Source organism: Glandiceps talaboti, chromosome 18, assembly GCF_964340395.1.
Source record: "Glandiceps talaboti chromosome 18, keGlaTala1.1, whole genome shotgun sequence".
Lineage (NCBI taxonomy): Eukaryota > Metazoa > Hemichordata > Enteropneusta > Spengelidae > Glandiceps > Glandiceps talaboti.
In genome coordinates, this window is record NC_135566.1 from 15,396,017 (window position 1) to 15,414,784 (window position 18,768).

General features: G+C 36.0%; 2 protein-coding genes across 4 annotated transcripts; one reads left to right on the top strand and one right to left on the bottom strand.

The window, feature by feature from the left end:
• Positions 1 to 91: 91 nt before the first annotated feature.
• Positions 92 to 8,798, bottom strand: LOC144449050 (uncharacterized). Of its 3 annotated transcripts, XM_078139460.1 has the most exons (5): positions 8,667 to 8,798; positions 4,937 to 6,743; positions 2,843 to 4,403; positions 2,080 to 2,255; positions 92 to 2,036 (listed from the first exon to the last, which is right to left on the bottom strand). In XM_078139460.1, the coding sequence occupies exons 2-4, from the start codon at positions 6,723 to 6,725 to the stop codon at positions 2,090 to 2,092; spliced, it is 3,516 nt and encodes a 1,171-aa protein (XP_077995586.1). In that variant the 5' UTR covers positions 6,726 to 6,743; positions 8,667 to 8,798; the 3' UTR covers positions 92 to 2,036; positions 2,080 to 2,089. The 3 variants fall into 3 exon arrangements, with proteins under 3 accessions (XP_077995586.1, XP_077995584.1, XP_077995585.1); XM_078139458.1 differs by having other exon boundaries at positions 92 to 2,255; XM_078139459.1 differs by having other exon boundaries at positions 92 to 2,255; positions 8,671 to 8,778.
• Positions 8,799 to 9,349: 551 nt separating this feature from the next.
• On the top strand, positions 9,350 to 18,490 carry LOC144449737 (uncharacterized). The gene is made up of 3 exons (XM_078140314.1): positions 9,350 to 9,659; positions 12,361 to 12,499; positions 18,245 to 18,490. The coding sequence occupies exons 1-3, from the start codon at positions 9,350 to 9,352 to the stop codon at positions 18,450 to 18,452; spliced, it is 657 nt and encodes a 218-aa protein (XP_077996440.1). The 3' UTR covers positions 18,453 to 18,490.
• Positions 18,491 to 18,768: the final 278 nt, after the last annotated feature.

Sequence of the window (18,768 nt, forward strand, 5' to 3'; positions counted from 1 at the left end):
CTTCTGAAAACCCCCACACCTGTATCATTGCATCCACACTTACACCAAAGAAGGCTAAGACATGATATAATGCAATGACATGTCATGTTTATTCAGTCTCAGAAAGTTTACAAATCCCTGAAACTTTAAATCCAAGTTTGCCATTACACAAAAAATGACAGTGAATTGTTACAAATTAGCATCCTGATGTCATACTGTAAACCTTAACATTTCTACCACTTGAATATCGTTCTATTTTACAGATTTTAACAAATTCCCAAAGATGTTCCTCAAGTTACTATAAAATCTGGTGTATTGTGTTAAGGTACAAGAAGACGTTTCAGTCACAACGTTGTTATCTTCCCGTATTTTTTGTCCAGCAAAATAAAATGAAATTAGTCTTCAACATTTCAGCATTACAGTATTTAGGCCATGTTGGTATTCTTGTCATTTGGACCGTGCACTAAATTATCACAAAACCATTCATATCTTTGACAATCAGCCTCTCATTTTCAGGATACTTTTGTTGCTATTTTTGTTAAACACCTCGATCAATGACACTACAGACAATATTATTGTTATTGTTTAGAACTCCGCCCTCACCAGCCTCTCATTTGACTGATGTGTGAGGGCGCCCTGTCATGGCGTACCTTACAGACTATTTAGAACTTTGCTGTTTCTTTTTTTAGTTATTAAACAATGAAACTTTGATTTTTCCATTCCCTAAAGCTTCTGTAATCATGAACAGCAAATAGCAGAAGCATTAGACTGTAAGATACATCATGTCACTCCGCCCTCACTGGCTGCCACTCTTGATGTGTGAGGGCGCCCTGTCATAATGTACCTTAACAGACCACAGGAACATCTCCTGCGATTAAATAAAAATTAATAATAACGATTTTACACATTTCTTCATTTTAAATACTTATGTTGTTGACTCCAAATACATTGTTCATGTAACTGACAGTTGAGAAGAAAAGTATAGCTGCGCCCATAGTTGGTAATGATTTGGCTTGCTTTAGCAGACAATATAAATAACTACATTTCAACACAAAATGCAAATAGCAGTTAAAGTTTGTAAAGTGTTAGACTATATCAGAAAGGCACATGTCAAAATTGTACAAAAATAAATAAAAATAATAATAATATGTAGTGTTTATCATCTCATCGCTTTCAGTGTTATACAGTGAAGTTATTGGTAATGTACTACCTCTAAAAAAACACAAAATCCTTATCAAGAAATGAAATAATTTATTATTTATTTGAAATATCAGCAAATAGTGCAGACAAAAAAGTTGGTTGTGCTCATGTCTTTCAGTTGTGCGTATCAATTAGTAAATCCAACAAGAATATCATTTTGTACACTACAACTTACAACTAGTAACACTGAAGTAAAGCACTTTCTGTATGTGCTACACTTATGTAAATTACTTTCTATCTAACCTTGCCTATCGTTAATAAATCTAAGTTATCTCATAAAATCAACAACAAATATCCACAAATTTTTAAATAAAAGTTCAATATATTACATTTCACTGAAAACTTCATTTTCTACAGTAGCCAAGTATCTTGACATTTGCAAAATACAAATCCAATATGGCTGCCATAAAGAGCTGTGAAGTTTTGTTGCCATAGAAACAAGTCTAATCATTTGTTTGTTGTGTCATCCATGATATGTACATATAAGGCTTGATTTCAGTCAGAAAATTTTCAAAAAAGGCTCAACTTTAACACTGTGCTCCTAAGAATCACGTCACCTGCATGGCAAAAAAGTGGAAATATTCTAGAGAATGTGAGATTGTATCCGTCAAGGAAAATAATAAGCTACAAATTTAAAAAAAAATGTTTTAGTCGTATTCTTTTGTGATTTTTAAGTGTACACCACAGTAACACTAATCGTAGTTGTCATAATTCTAACACTATTTTTGAGAAAAAAAACTCATTTTCCTTACTTGAAATGTACACTGAAATTTTACAGAAACTAACATACAATAACACAAGCATAAGTTTTGAAACTGACCACAGTTGAATAAGGCAATGTCAGGCATAAGATGTACACAGCTTTTAAAGTGGAGTATATGTCATTAAACAAACACACAAACATCTTAGTCTACAATCCCTGATTTGATGTAAAGTCTGGTAGGTTGCCAAGGGTAACGGGTGATGTAATCCCAAGTTCTTGTTGTAGTGCCACCATATCATCTTGATCTAAGTGTCGTACGTCCAACCAATCAGCAATCAGTGATGCCGACAGTGGTGCAGAATCAAGTCTGATACTGAAAGAAATGTAGACGAGAGAAATATTATAATATATTCAAATAAATAAAATCATATTCTACTATCAGCATTAACTTTTTTTTGGAACAAACTGAACCACAACGCTCTTTAGGCAAAAACAAAATAATTGTTTCTGGTCACTTAAATACCCCCGCATTGATCTTTTTTTGTGTGTGTTTTTCCAGCCCATGCAGTCTGCAGATCCAGGGGAAAAGACAAAAATAACCCTCCCTTCATTAATTGCTATTTCAGTGAAGACAACCCATAAATAGTACCGGTAGATTGCGTGACAGGTTTGTTGAGAATTACAAAAAAAAAAGTGTCATCTTTAGCCAAAATGTCCTGACCAGAAACAAGTCACAATTCTCTTTTTTTGGCCTTATCAGTATGAGTTATGCAATCATTTTTAAGATATGAAATACTAAAATCACTCGTAAGAATCACTGATTGTGAAAATGAGTTTATTTCCAACGTTGTCATTCCTCCATCTTGGCAAAAAGTGTAACATTGTTTTCAGATTCAAATATGGATAAACAAATGTAAAAAATTGTCTAACGTTTGTTGTTGTGATATTAATTCTACTCACCCATCACATATAGTTGTATTTGTAATCTGCATTGTTGTGGTTGTTGGTGGTGGTGGTGGCTGTGGTGGTGGTACACCCAGTGACTGATGTAGTAATTCATCGATATCAAACCCCAATCCATAGCCACTACCATCACCCTTAGGTGTTAGTTGAAGTGATGGTGGTAAAGTATCTTCCATAATGTTCCGTGACAGTTGTTTTGTTACCATAGCAATATCAGGAGGGGATGAAGTTGTTTTAGCATACAGATCTCTGTCTGGAAGCTGGATACTTGGCTGATCTGTAGATACACATAGACTTGGGTAGGAGTTCATATGTTTCCCTGTATGGAGTGGTGTCGCGCCGATTTCCACATGTCCATATTTAGCGTGTTCCCTCTTTTTGTCTTCCATCGCATCACTGTATGATGGCGGGGATGGTACGTTCACGGTTGCCGGGGGAGACGATAAAGTGATTGGCGGAGATGGTGTGTCTCTTTCATTGGGTGTTCTGTATTCATATGGACTCACAATTTGAGAACTTGTGGATGACGTTGGTTGAACCCGAGGAAGTAAGGCTGTTTTCACATTTTGTGTGATTGGAATTTGACTGTCAATGACTGTTGAACTCGGAATCAGCTGGTGTGAGGTAGTCGTAGGAAAGTATTGCTGGTTAGGTTGTGTCACAGTCAAACTTTGCTGTTGTACAAACTGGCTAGACTCTGGATTAGCCACCAACTGGCAAGGTTGGGAACTTGGCTCTTCTGTTTGATCAGTTTCTTTCACACTGGAGTCAAGTTCTATTCCTTCTAAAAGTTGTACTGGAAGTGTTTGCCTAAGAAGAGGTGTTGATCTTGTACCTGGGTTTAGACCTGAATTCTCAAAGTTTGGTTGAGGCTGGTTAACACTGGATGCTTGTAAAGTTGGTTGTAACTGATCAATGTCAATTGTTTGTAATGCTGGCTGGTTAACGCTAGTTTGTGGCAACGTTGGTTGTTGCTGGTTAACACTGGGTTGTGGTAATGTTGGTTGTTGCTGGTCCACAACTGAAGTCTGCAACGTTTGTGGTTGGTTGATTGTGACATGAGGGGTCTGTGACTCAGCTTTGATTGGCTGGGACAATGTAGCACAGTGTTGTGATTGATTCAAATCAACGATGGTCTGATTTACAGGAGCCAATGGCTGATTGAAGGCCACCTGGCCAACAGACGATGTGATTGGTATAAACCCTGTAATAGTAGGTTGATTAGCAGCACTTGTTCCAAGCTGCGAATTGCTGCCAAGTCTTTTTCTCTTATCAGCCTTCAAATCTTTCAAATCTTTCAGGTGTTGTCTGATTGGATGCACAAATGGTGTCGTTACTTTCCGCATTTTATTCCACCTTTCCAACATCTGCCTGTCACTCTCTGTCAACAATAAATTTTCAGACACATTCCCCTTTTTCTTCTCTTTCAGCTTCTTTTGTCTTTCCATGGATCGTTGCAGTTTTTGACGTCGTTTCTCTTCACGTTCTCTCTGTCTGGCAGCGGCTGTTACAGGTTGCTTCTGTCCTCCCTTCTTGCCATCAGATTGACATATATTACCTGAAATGAACACAGCAATGTAATAAAGTTACAAAACAAAACAACAGAATATCATCATCAAAGTCATGTTATACAAAAACTATACTAATCAAGGTTCGTAGTAGACGGATCGAAACGCCGTATTCATTTCCAATTTATCACTCCAAAGTAACTATATTGTACTGTCATTACTAATAGATACATTTGTGACTTTGCATAGTATGTACACAGTATACTCAACCCCATGTTTTCACACAAAAAAATCTCTGATCAATATATCATATACATGTACTATTTGAAAATCTGTCTTGCCAAACATGTTTGCTAAATGTGCAAAAACAACAGAATTCTAAACTATGGCCAAAGAGGGTGTACATCTTAGATGAAACTCGGCCTCACTATATGTATGCTGAGAGAGACATGTTGGAACTTCTCAATGGTGATGGATGACCTATATAGTCAAAACTTTGAGGATTTCTGGAAGGATTACGTTACTGAAATAGTTTTCCAAAATTTTCCAAAGTAATGCAATAATTGACTCAGAAATATCTTACCTGACTGTTCCTTCATCCTATTTCTCATTGCTGAATTCAACAACGCAGCTTTAATCAAAGCCTTCGTATCCATGGAAACTGTCTTTTGCAATGTGCTATCCAACTTTTTATCATCCTTGCTGGTTGCCAAGGCAACCTCCTCCTCCCCTTCAAGATCATCCTTTGCCCCTTCCCCTTTTGCACTGAGCATTACTACATCTGTTGATGGCAGGTCAAGTGATGCAGCCTCCTTTGCTGCCATGGTTATAGAGTCTTTATCCACAGGCAACGAAGCACTCTTCATCACTACATCATTTGAAGTGTCATTAATTTTCTGGATCTGTGGTACAAGGAGATTAGACGGGGGTGGGACATTCATCTGTTTATGATCGACTAATTCTGAAGATTTCATAGCCACGTCGAGAGGCTTCAACACTGAATCTATATTTCCGATGACCAAGCTGTCAGTATTCTGTGGAAAGTGTTTCAATGTTTTGTCATCACCATGGTTTTGATCTTCAGTTGATTTATCCTTGGTGGTAGACTCTAATAAATTTTGCCACTGTGTAAACAAAGAGGTTGTGACATCACTTCCTGTTTGTTTGTTGACTTTCTTCTCACCAGGCAGCGGTTTCTGTTTATTGTCTTGGTCTTGCTTTGGTACTGGTTTTAAGAAGACCGCCAATGGCACACTTCTGTGTTTCTTAGGTTTATGAAATTCTTTGATGACATTCATGATGGCGCCTTTAATTTCATCCTTCGTTCTCTCTGTTTTTTCGAAACTGAAATCAAACGGAGGATTGCAGATAGGTTCGGCATTTGGTGTGTGGTACTCGGCTAAGTAAGGATGTTTCAATGCCTGCTCAGCATCAATTCTACAAGCTGGGTCAAACATCAACATCTTTGTAAGAAGGTCAAGTGCATCATTGTTGACCTTGGGGAACTTAAGTTTCCATGGCAACGCCAACTTGTTTCGGTATTTTCCCCTGAAAAAGTTTCTGACCTGGTCGCTATTTATCATATTAAGTATACTATCTGGAGGTGTACCTAAGACTTCCGTGATTAGATCCATTTGATGCACAAAGTTTTTCCCACGGAACAACGGCTGTCGATTCAACATCTCGGCAAAGATGCATCCTATAGACCAGATATCCACAGCATGCGTATAATCATCAGAATAACAAAGCAACTCTGGTGCACGATACCATCGAGTTGCCACGTACGCGGTCATGAAAATCTTATTACTTTCATCAGAGTTACCCTTAGCGTTAACACCACGAGCCATTCCGAAATCTCCAATTTTTAGATCACAGTTCTCGTCCACTAGCAAATTACTCGGTTTCAAGTCCCTGTGGATAACATTACCTGAATGGATATACTTCACACCTCGCAGTATCTGGTACAGAAAATACCGACAATGATCATCGGTTAATTGCTGCTGAGAGTGAATAATCTGGTGTAAATCACTCTCCATCAGATCCAATACAACGTATACATCTTTAAAATCCTCCAGTGATTCTGAAGGCATTAAAATATCCTTTATTGCTATGACGTTGTCGTGTTTGAAATGTTTCAGGATTTTCAGTTCTCGATATGTACGTTTGGCTGTCACTAAAATATCAAAGGCATCTGGTATTTTCTTGATGGCTACTTTCTGGCCAGTTTTCTTGTTGACTGCAGAACAAACGACCCCGTATGCTCCTGTACCAATATTTTCAATTGGTTTGTACTTTGTGTTCACGAGGTCAAAGTTCACGTCCAGTGACCTCTTAGAGAGGGCCTGGAGGTTCCGCAATGCAGTGTCTTGCATTTTTGTTTCTCTTATCACCTGTAAGAAAAAAAAAGCCAGGTTTATTAAATATAGAAGTTGTAATAAGTGTTTCCTTTAGGACTTATTTGCATACTAATTGCACATGTACGGTTTCACTGAATTTCATGTAAAAAGATATGTTTTGAGCATGTCTGGAAGATATGATATTTTGTGTAAATTCTGAGTAAAATATCCTAAAATCTATACATGTATCTGTGGTATGGCTAGGGCTTCCCTAGTGGTAAGAATATACAATAAAACACAAGTACAACAATTGTCAATATTTCCTGTGGGTCAAAATGGTGAAAACTGTTTCCTTTTAGACAGGATATGGGGGAAACCAAAATTTTGATGAGTCACAACATAGACCCTCCATCAACAAGATGGTGACAAGAAATTGCTATGTATTACTAGTACATCAAATTGACTTTGAGGGACATGCTGCTCTATAGCCTATCTGTAGACGTGCGGGACTAATGCTACTACACTATTCTGCTATCGTAACTGAAATTTTGATTTTTTAAATTTCCGCTCCAACTGGTCGAGCAAAAAATTTTTTAAAATCAAAATGTCAGTTAGGATAGCGTAATAGTGTAGTAGCGATAGTTCAACACACCTACAGATAGGCTAGGTACTCTACAAGTTATGTGTCAAATGACAACAAAACAAAGCCATGGCTATTCAAACAGGGATTACTATAGTCTTTATGTTATGTTGTCCACCCTATCAGGCTTATGAGTGATAGTTGATAGCATGGTACAATTGTTGTATCTTACAGACGACGATTACCAGGGATTTTTGTCAAGTGTACATGTACTGTGGGATCAAACTAACCTAGTTCTGAAGGCTACACATGTATATATCACGTCTCTTAAAATCATAGACAGTGCCCTCAACCATCTACGCTTAAATCAAAAGCAAAATGACCAGTCTCTATTACCCTATAGACTCTCAAACATCTATGATTGATTTCTACTCATAACTATTATAAACTCACATTAGTACCATCATAGGAGACTAACCATACGTTAATCCAAACTTGGGCAAATTCAAACTCAAAAAAATTGAAAAAATGCTCACTTTGACTTGAAGAATCTACACAAGAACTATATTATTCGAAGTATTAATATTTCACTACACTATCTATGAACAATTTTACAATTCAATGTCAACAATTATTTGCAATATTTTAATTGCAATAATTTTGAGACGTGACGCTTTGGTTACTTGGGGAGATCATTTTGAATTTGATTACAGTTTCCATAATCTTGACTATGGACCTTGGATTGAGTTCTTGAGTCTATGCAGCCTTGACACTACAACTAGTAATCTAATCAGAACCTTGTTACTCACACAGTAATTTGATTACTGAAAAAAGGTATAATCCAGAAACCCAGACATAACTATGTTACAACCAGTGGTAACTGAAATATCACAACCGCTCCGTTATTAATTTGTTTATTTTTATCAGTATATCTGTTTATCTATTCTTATCTGCTAATTTAATTAAGATAGTTAATTACTTGAGCTAATTAGATTACAGGGGTACAGGTGGCCAGACACGTGGTCTCTCCCTCGATGATCATTTCATTAATATTACTTCAATGTCTCGGTCAAAACGGCGCTGCGAGACTGTTCACAAAATGAATATTTGCTAAATAAATGTAATAGAAATACAAACAGGTTTTCAATTTGGTGAAATCAAACACGCCTTTCTTTTGTTACCGACAGTTTCAGAAATAAATAGTGAACGTGACAATTTGAGTTCAATTGCTTTCTGCCAAGCGCCATCGTTACATTTGTAAAACGATCAAAATGTTATTGAAATATTGACCCCCCGGCATAGCATTTTATAATAATGCTTGACACAGCTAGCTCACGCCATTCGAAAAATACCCGATTTCCAGTCCCTTACGTAATGATATGTTAGGAAAATCTTACCTGCTTTGTCTTAAATATTTCAGGATATGTTTCAAGTACTGTGAAAGATCATAAAAGACAAAGACGCCGACGTTACACCATTGTAGACGAACGGTTGTTAGAAGCGATGACTGGGTACGGACGCCATTTATACTACGGGAAACCTGTGGCTAAAAATAGAACGTACCGCATATGTCATCATTCACCAATCAGATTTCAAGATGTTTCATTAGCATAAATATGAGCCCCTTTGCCTCGCCATCTTGAAAGTGACAACACAGAACAAAGGCGACGAGTGCATGTCTAATTTCATAATTTGATCATCATATTTTATATCCTTTCAGGGGCTTTTCTGTACCGTAGTTTCACGCATTACGCTTTTATGGACGAGTTGATCGAGGCTAGCGAAGCGAAGGATGACTATTGTGTAAACGACTGCTGAGTTTATGTTGTTGTATTATTTTGATTGTTTCGGAGGTACACGAGAGAAGCTTTACGTTCACGGGGGATAAGAAGAAAGACCAACCCTAAAACATGTAATCATTCTACGGTTAAATAATCGTACAGCTGTTTTTAGGGTCTGCTGCCTGGTAGTATGTTACTAGAATGCATTTCTATTGGTGATAAATCTAGGTAACTGAACTGTACAAGCCGGTGAAATCGCAGGAAACGAGTGATGTTTTCTTCAATGGAACTGTCAAATCATGAGCTCGGAGGGAAATTCGGATACGGTGAGCAGTAGTAGCCCAAGTGGTAGTAGTAGTGCGTCGCAGAGCCCACTGCTTGATTCACATAATAATTTTCCTTTTGATAAAGACGGCTCACTTTCAGATGATTTTGAACTCCGATTAACGAACCAAGTACATGCACAGATACGTAAAGCTACGCACAAACTCTCCGAGAAGAAACGAAGGAAAGCGATCAACAAAAGGTACGAGGAGCTAAGGAAGTTGTTGCCAGGCCTGAGCGCGAATGGAAAAACCGTCCACAGTAAACAAACAATTTTAAAACACGGTAAGTTTACTTCTGTCAAAAAATTTATTTCATTAATGTTTACTGGCCTGTAATGACTTTAAACTTCACGTTCGCGTACTTTGTTAGTTCGATCGAAACACATGGCTTCACAACAAAGAAGACATGTCAAAAGGCATCGGATCTTTTGTCCGGTTGATGGTCATTGAACAACATCATTGGCTAGAAGTAGAGCAGTTTTATTTGGGGATATAAATCAACTTCACGTGTATATCTCTGATCAAACCAGCTCACGTGGCTTGTCGCTAATTTAACAGTGATCAATATAGATATGGTTTTATTTAGAAATTGAGAGCAATATAACAGGAAAACAGAAGTCCAGCTCAACTCTAACAGGTGGTTCATTCCTAGATTATACAAAATTAAGAAGCCCCACCTCGGTGAAAAATTTCAAGGCTCACTTTGTAAACCAAATCAAAGTATGATTAATGTAAAACGTAAAGGCAAATCACACATAATCTCTGTCTGTGGAACAACATATATATGTATGTCAGGCTAAAAATGTATTTATACTAGTATTATAGGCTGCACTTTCTGTGGCCTTGGGAAGGGATTACTGTTAATAGCTAAATAAGAATCCATTTGTTTCCATGGAGTTGACCTCTAGGAACAGCTGGCATGACCTTTCCACTGATAAATATTTTATAATTTTTAGATTATACTGGTGTTTTCAAGGAGAAACGGATATCCCTTTTCTTATTGAAATAGACAGTGTAAATACTTGTATATAATACTTGAAGAGTTGTTATACCCTCCATGGAGGATAATAATTTCATTCAGCAAGTATCGACTAAACAAACACTTTTTTTAAAGAATTAAATAGATTAAATGTTTAAGACATTAAGTAAACTATAAACTGCTTTTTAAATATTTGAATGGCAGATACTAATTGCTGTGATTTTGTGGAGTAGTGGTAAACATTGCAATCTTCATATTTCCATGTTGAATTGCTTTCATCCCCTTTACACAGCTGCTGTATAGTTATGTCTGAAATTTGCACATAATACATACACCAAATCCCGTTCATTTCATTTACTGTTCATTTCATGTGTATTTTTTGAAAGGTTTATCGTCCGATTTGTCTCCTAATGTATTTACAAGGGTTATAAATGTGCCCAGAGCAAAGCTATAGTTGTAATAAATTGTACATGTCTTTGGTAATAAAAGAATGTTGGGTTTCCTGATATGTAAGAGTACAGGAGATATAGTGTAATGGTATTAATATATTGTTTATTGACAAAGTACAGATTACTGGACAGATGGTAGGTAAGACCAGAAGGGTTTTGTTGAAATGAATTCCATAGAGTATGGTAATATGGGGACATATATGATGCATAATTTATTAACAACAGTGCTACAGCTTGTAAGTTGTGAACGGATTACACTGACCGTGAATTACAATTTATGGCTACTGCTGTGTGTGTGTGGTGTGTGTGTGTGTGTGTGTGTGTGTGTGTGTGTCTACTGCTGTATGTGTATATAGTATGTATATATGTATGTATGTATTTACGTATGGTATGTATGTATGTATGTATGTATGTATGTATGTATGTATGTATGTATGTATGGTATCTATGTATCTATGTATCTATGAATGTACTTTAATGTGTGTGTGTGTATGTGTGTACGTATGTACGTACGTACATACATACATACGCTTATATATGTGTGTATATATATATATATATATATATATATATATATATATATATATATATATATATATATATGTATATTATGCAAAATGTTTGTATATGTTTATAGTATTCAGTCATGTATATTTTCTGTACATGTTCGTTGTATATGACATGTCAATATATCTGATACTGCACTGATTAATGTCACTTCCAATTAAACCTAAACATTTAACATTTGTAAAACATTGTAGACATACAACAATACATCAGGTGCAGTCAACCAAGGTGTTCTTATTCAATTTTTAAGTGTGTTGGCATTTTTTTTCAATCAATAGCAGGAGAAGAGCAAACAATGAAGAATTGCAGCAGGGAAGTCCTGATTTTGATACAGTGGGGGGGGGGGGGGGGGGGAGACATGAAGATGTCTGTAAGGTAACACACATTGTGTATGCTGAAATGAATTGTTGGTATAGTGAAAAGCACAAATGTTTTCCGAATGGAGAGTGGGTTAATCATTCTCAATATTAGGTCGTCATTTGACTGGTGGGCAAGTTGAAACCCAGTGGGAGGGATAGAGGGCAGATACCCTTTACCACCAGTGGGAGGGCATATTAGAATGGCTAAATATGCTCCCCACAATTTCTTCTTCTTTTTTTTTCTTTTCTTTTTTTTCTTTTTTTTTTTTGGGGGGGGGGCGATCATTTTTGGTCTGAAACAATGTAATTAAAATTAATGAAAACCACAAATCTGCCCATTGGCTGCACCTGATACATGATACACCGGCATCCCATCTCACCAGTCTCCAAACACACAGACACTAACACTCTTGTCACTTCTCATTATACTTTTTGCTGCAAGTGATTAACCTTGACATAAGCTTGAATGAAAGATTTGAAAATGCTGTGTTTCAACAAAGTAGTTCATCAAAGATGGTGAAGACAGACATTGATGCAATGGTCTTTGACATATGTACTGTCAACAACAATAGTGTCCGAAAGATTTTGATGATTAATTAAAAGTTATCTTCATATTTGTTGTCATTTCAGCTGTTCAGTTTATTGATAGACTGAAGTCTGACTGTAGAGTATCTGAGAGACTCCTCAGAGAGATGGTCAAAGAAAAAGAACGCAATCTTGCCTTAGAATCGGAGAAGAACATGTGGAATGAAAAACTGCGAAAACTCAGGTACAGTAGTCCTTGAAGTGTATTGAAATCTTGATGACTATAATTCAAAATTTGTTCGATTGCATGTATGTACATATATATGTATGTATGTACATATATGTGTATGTATGTATGTATGTATGTATGTATGTATGTATGTATCTATCTATCTATGTATATATGTATGTATGTATGTATGTATGTATGTATGTATGTGTGTATGTATGTATGTATGTATGTATGTATGTATGTATGTATGTATGTATGTATGTATGTGTGTGTGTGTACACATGCAGTTTGCATCAGATATCCTCCATAACTGTGAACCTTTCCTAGGTAAAATAACTAAGCTACAGCCTGCCATTATCTCAAGTCATACGTTATTACCCGTACTACATTTTGTTGACATTTCTGAACTTGCTAGTACTAGTAGAATCAAAGCCGTCCTATATTATAGTATAGTCTAGACTCTCTTACAGCCCTCGGAGCTTCGCTTTACTAAAATTAAAGCTAAACGAATTATTTTGTGTGTACCGATGCCAGCTAATTAACCGTACTCGAATATCCTTGTACTGTGCGCCCTCATCGACCATGATAGAGATAACCATTCGTTGACGTGTGACTGCGACGCTCCGTGTTATCGCGAAGCTCGGACTTCGCGATAACACGGAGCGTCGCAGTCACACGTCAACGAACATATATCTCTATGTGGTCGATGAGGGCGCACAGTACAAGGTTGTTCGAGTACGATGGAGTACGTTATGTAGATGGTATCGGTACATACAAAATAATTCATTTAGCGTCGATTTTAGTAAAGCGAAGTTCCGAGGACTGTGAGAGAGTCTAAGTATAGTCTAATGTATTCTGCCCCATGTATTGTCTGTATATATGTAAAACATACATGTACCATATTGCAGTAAACTAACCACCCACGCAATTGAATACACTGGCATGTTTAGACTAAAAACAACATTATTCAGAACTTTTGTGTATATTTCAGATTTTGTACTAGAATCATAGACAGAGTTCTTATCCGTCATTTTTTCTGATTTTTTTTTTTAATTAAAAAATTATCATCTTAAATTTAATTAAAAAGGTTCTCCATAAAATTACCTCAAATATTTGTTTGATTCAGGAAGTCGTTGAAAATAACACTTTTTATTTTTTTGAAAAATTGTTATTGTATTTCTTCTATTGTTTATTTTTTGTCCTCGTGTGTAATTTCAACAATTTCAACCAAAAGCGTGTCCGAATATTTCTGAATGGTGGTAGTTATGAAATTATGTTTTTTTTAGATATTGTGGCTGAAAAGAATGTTCTTTTTTGAAAAACAGAGTAATCAACATTTGTCAGAAAATGATTTTAAAAACTCCAGTGATGTTTTAGAAAGATGGTGATTTGAATTTTCTGTCATCTTTGGAAACTTAACTTTGGTTAATTATTCAAAGCTTATGAATGATGCGTGTTATTCACAAAGCCTGTACATAGATGAGAACGGAACTGATTTATCCATATCTGTCCTGACTGTATAACATGTAAAATCCTCAATAGGAAATGTTGTTCTCATAAAAACACAGAGTTGAATGATTGCTCTTACTTAAATGCGGCCAGTTTGCATTGTCTGTCTGTCTGTCTGTCTGTCTGTCTGTCTGTCTGTCAGTCTGTCTGCCAGTGTATGTCTGTCTCTGACTGACTGTCTGTCTGTCTGTCTGCCAGTGTATGTCTGTCTCTGACTGTCTGTCTCTGACTCTGTCTCTGACTGTCTGTCTGCCAGTGTATGTCTGTCTCTGACTCTCTCTCTGTCTGTCTGTCTGTCTGTCTGTCTGTCTGACTGTCTTTTAGCGTAATTCCTGATCTTTAAGTTGATAGATGTGTTCTACCTTGTTGGAATTGCTATTAACTTTTGAAAACCAAATGTACCGGTACTATCGATTAATGGCAATTACTGGACAGTATCTATGATTATAACTGCTCACTGACTTTTTTGTTACTCTCAAATTATTGTACGACAAACAGATTAAGACTGAGATTCTAGTCAGATTCTAGGAAAAATTTCAATTTATTTACAATAAAGATTAAAAAAAATTGAAAAGATAGAAACAGAACAAGTGGTTTATACAACAGAAAGCATAGGACATACTCACAGTACTAAATAATGAAATATTTGGCAAATAAAGCAAGTAGCTATATGAGCAAATAAATAGTTATATAAACAACAGAGTTGTAAATTCACTACTAGTAAGTCCGTACCATTGCAGCTGTTGTTCGTTTAGGCAGGATTAAGGTTGATCCAGAAATTGCAAGTTTTACATGCAGATCAGTCACATTAACTTTTATTAGTTGAAGCATAGACTCTAGTGTAGGGTCTATGGTTGAAGACAATGACTGTATAGATAAAACAAACTGTGTAAAGCACGATTGCACACTGTCACACAAGCTCAATAAATGAACTTCATTAATTTAGGCGGGGGGGGGGGGTCTGGTGTCAATGCAATTGCTGAACTTCATTTTCGTACTTCTAACCAATTAATTTCGAAACTTTTCATGCCTTCAATGATAGCAGGATCTGTATTTACTACTGAGATGTTGATAAGTTGATTAAAATCTACTACTTATGTGATATACAGTGCTGGGTTTCCAGTAGTATTTTACTGTGTTTACAATCATGTTTTTACACTGCATCGATCGTAGGGTTGTGACCACTTCAATTTTCATCATGGTTTATATCATGTCAATCTGGAACTTGTGAGCTTTTGTGGGCGGAGGGTTTTGTCCTAAATGAACAAACTTGTGCGGCATTGCGCTTTCGCCCCTAATATTACAACACTGCTGCAAGAAACGAAAGTATTAGTACTAAGCCTAAGTGTGCGATCATTTTCAGTAAAAAATTTCATGAATATTGCCTATTTACCTATATACCTATACCTGTAAACCACAGGCCTCTCTACAACACCATACGAAACATACCCGCTAAGACTCAAGGGTACGTCATATTTCGTTGCTTTAGCAGAAATATGTACTGTGGCTGGTGAGAATGAATCATGACTGTATGATATGTCATGTCTTGATAGCTAATAACTCGGTTGCTTTTATGACTGGTAAACTAAACAAATAAGGTTGCAGTCTCGCATATATTTTTTAACAGATTTATCTAAAATTCCATCTTAATCTGAAAATGCTTGTATGTAATTTGATATGGTCTAAAAAAATGGAAGAATTTTAGTTATTAATCACTGTTGCAATTTTATGAAATGTTAGGAACTAGAGTCAAAAGGTCAACTCGGTAGAATCTGAAATATAAGTCCTATTTTAAAGTCTTTTAGTGTGTTGTTGTGAAGTAAACCTATTGCCAATTCTAGTTAATTAACTTTAAGTGCAAGCTAGGCAGATACTTGATGTGGTTAGAGAAAGTAAATATTGGTTGATGTTGAAGACAAGCTTCCACATGGCTGCACTTTGCAAGGACAATAAAATAGTTTTGATTTTGAGGTCTTTGTTTTGACGTGTTGTCTCTCCTTGTAAATGAAGAGTGATACATGCATTTTATGCTGTGTGTAGTGTCTTTGTTTTCGTAGTCGAGTGTCTGACATTGCGGACAACCACAGTCCGAGAGAAAACACCTTATATCCTTCTCTCCCATTTTTCACAGGTTTATCGACTAATCGTCTGTCAGGACATGTTCTCTATTAAACTGTATGGTATTGTGTTGGAGCATTCCTTATTTTCAAAACTCAGCTACAGGAATGTTCTCTTTGTGGATATAAACTGGGTAACAGTTCAACATTGGCCTAAATTTGATGACATGCCCAATTACCAATGTGTAAATGTTAACAGACACCTTTAAGATAGACCACTTTAATATATTCTTTTATTGTGTCGAATACTGGTTGTATTTTGTTGTAGTTCACACATTTTATGTGCTCCATAGATATGTGTTGTTTTGACTATATGTTTGTCAAATATATCCAAAAAAGTGATGGATTCTGGTTACCTTGTCTTGATTTTCGTGCCAACTTCAATTTTTATGAACATTCTGAGGGCAAAATTTCAAGAGAAGGAACAAGGCAAAATAAAATTTCAATTTTTTTTTTACAAGATTTCAAATTTTTTTTGCAATGTCATGATAGTTTTCAAGACCAGAAATCAGCAGAATGGATGTAAACATGTACACACTTCACAAGATACTATAAAAAAATCCTCGTTAGTTTTTAAACTTTTTTCTTTATTTTTCAAACAATTCCACAGTTCAGTACTTTGTATTTACTTAGCTGTTGAAGAAATTGTCACTATCGTAGGGAAAATATGCACGGTAGTACTTTCTAGTCAGACTAAAGAATGACGTTTCCAAGACTTGTTTGTCACCGCACATTTCTATGTCCCATGTTTCAGTGTGATGTAAACGTTGTGTGGTGAGGGAAATGTCGAGTGGTGTTGTTTTCCCAAGTGTTTTGCCCCGAGGCAGAATTGCATTATATGGTGGTCACTCTATTCAAAATCACTAGTCACCCATTTCACCTTGGTCACAAGCAAAATATTTAACTGAAATGTACTCTTATGTTTTCCCCCACAACTATTAAATGTGTTTGTTTTTTACAAGTTCAAGTAAAAATTATTGATAAATTAATGACAGTATATGTCAACTTAGCCTTCACTTTTGTGTCCATTCCACTCTTGCATTGTTTGCTTTTAATTAGAGCAAGTTAGAGGTGTCAGCTAGAGACTGTTCAATTCTATCAAGTTAGGGGAGTCAGAGATTGTTTAGTTAAAGCAAGTTAGGGGTATCCGATTGATGGTCTAGCTATGTCATTAACTTGGTTGTGATTCATTTAAACACCTATTGTAGGTCGTAGGTCACCAAAACAGACTCAATAAAAGAATTTCAACCAAAAATGAAGAAAGTTTAGTAGTTATTGTCATATAATATTTCATAAAGCAATGAAGATTTGATATATCTTGTTAAACACAGGCAGAATAAAGGAAATAATTAGTGTGTTACTGTAAACATTTACACAATATTACATTGATTTAAGTTTATAAATTGTTTATTTATTTCACTCAGTGATACCCCACAAATAGTAGCATGCTAACCGCGGTTGAAAAGCATTCAACTACTTGGGAGCTCCAACCTTGTACGCAGCCAGGTCTACTTGCTGTGACCAATTATTATCGCTTACATATTGACGTTATAACAAGTTATGTATGGAAAAGCCCTCTAAGTAACCGATATCGTATATTAAACTCCTTAAGTTACGAATATTTACTCACTCGAGGTTCAAATGCTGCGATGATTTATTTATTTATTGCATCCCTTTTGTATCAGGGGCTCACTAAGATTGTTAGGAGCAGCACTAAGAAAAAATTAAAATACATACACCACTAAAAAGTCAAGTAAAAAAAAAAACATGTACTGGAACAAACAACAAAATAAACCAAAGTGAGGTAAGAATATTGATAAAATAAAAATAAAAATGTATGCTTCAAATGTTAGTTGTCAGAAAATCTAACGGCTAAACTATTCTATATTAGTTTTAACAAAATCTTTTCTGTTTTCAATTGCTTCAATAAGGTATTGTTTGACAAGTTTATGCGTGCAAACAATGGCTCTTTATTTTTGATGTAGCCATACCTCTTTTAGATGAATTTTAGTGTACTGTCATTTCAACATGTAGAAAGTTTTTTGTTTGTAAGATTACCTGAAACATGTGATAAATTGTGACTTTTTTCCACAAAATGTATAATTTTTTCCTTATTTGTTTGTGATCGCAGGGAAAGCAGGGGACTTCTTCCAGTGCGACCAGCACCAGCGGTAACGACTACTGCAACAATAATTCAGACGCAACCTTTAATACATGGTCACATTGCACAACCACAGACAATACAGTTACCCATAGCTCAACTCCAAATTTTGAATGGACATTTGCCAAATATGGAGTTCCAAAGCACTTTAAATATGCACCAGACCAGTGGAACATAGCATAAGCACATACATGCTGTCAGGTGAGAAATAAGGATAAACTAAGGAGGATATTACAAAGAATTATCACGCAGCTGAGGAGCAGTGTTTGCCCTTTTTTCAAGATGGCAGTATTTCAATATGGCCGCCTTACAAAGGTGTCCATCGTACATGATGTACATCAATATTGAGAAGTAACTTATACAGTTTTCTTTTTAAATTAATTTTTAAAATCAAGAATGGATTTGTTTTGCTGAAATGATGGCAGTCTTGTAATTTTTTGCCAAAGATGTGTAAATTTTGGCCAATAAGCAGACATATGTGTAGTTGATTTTTT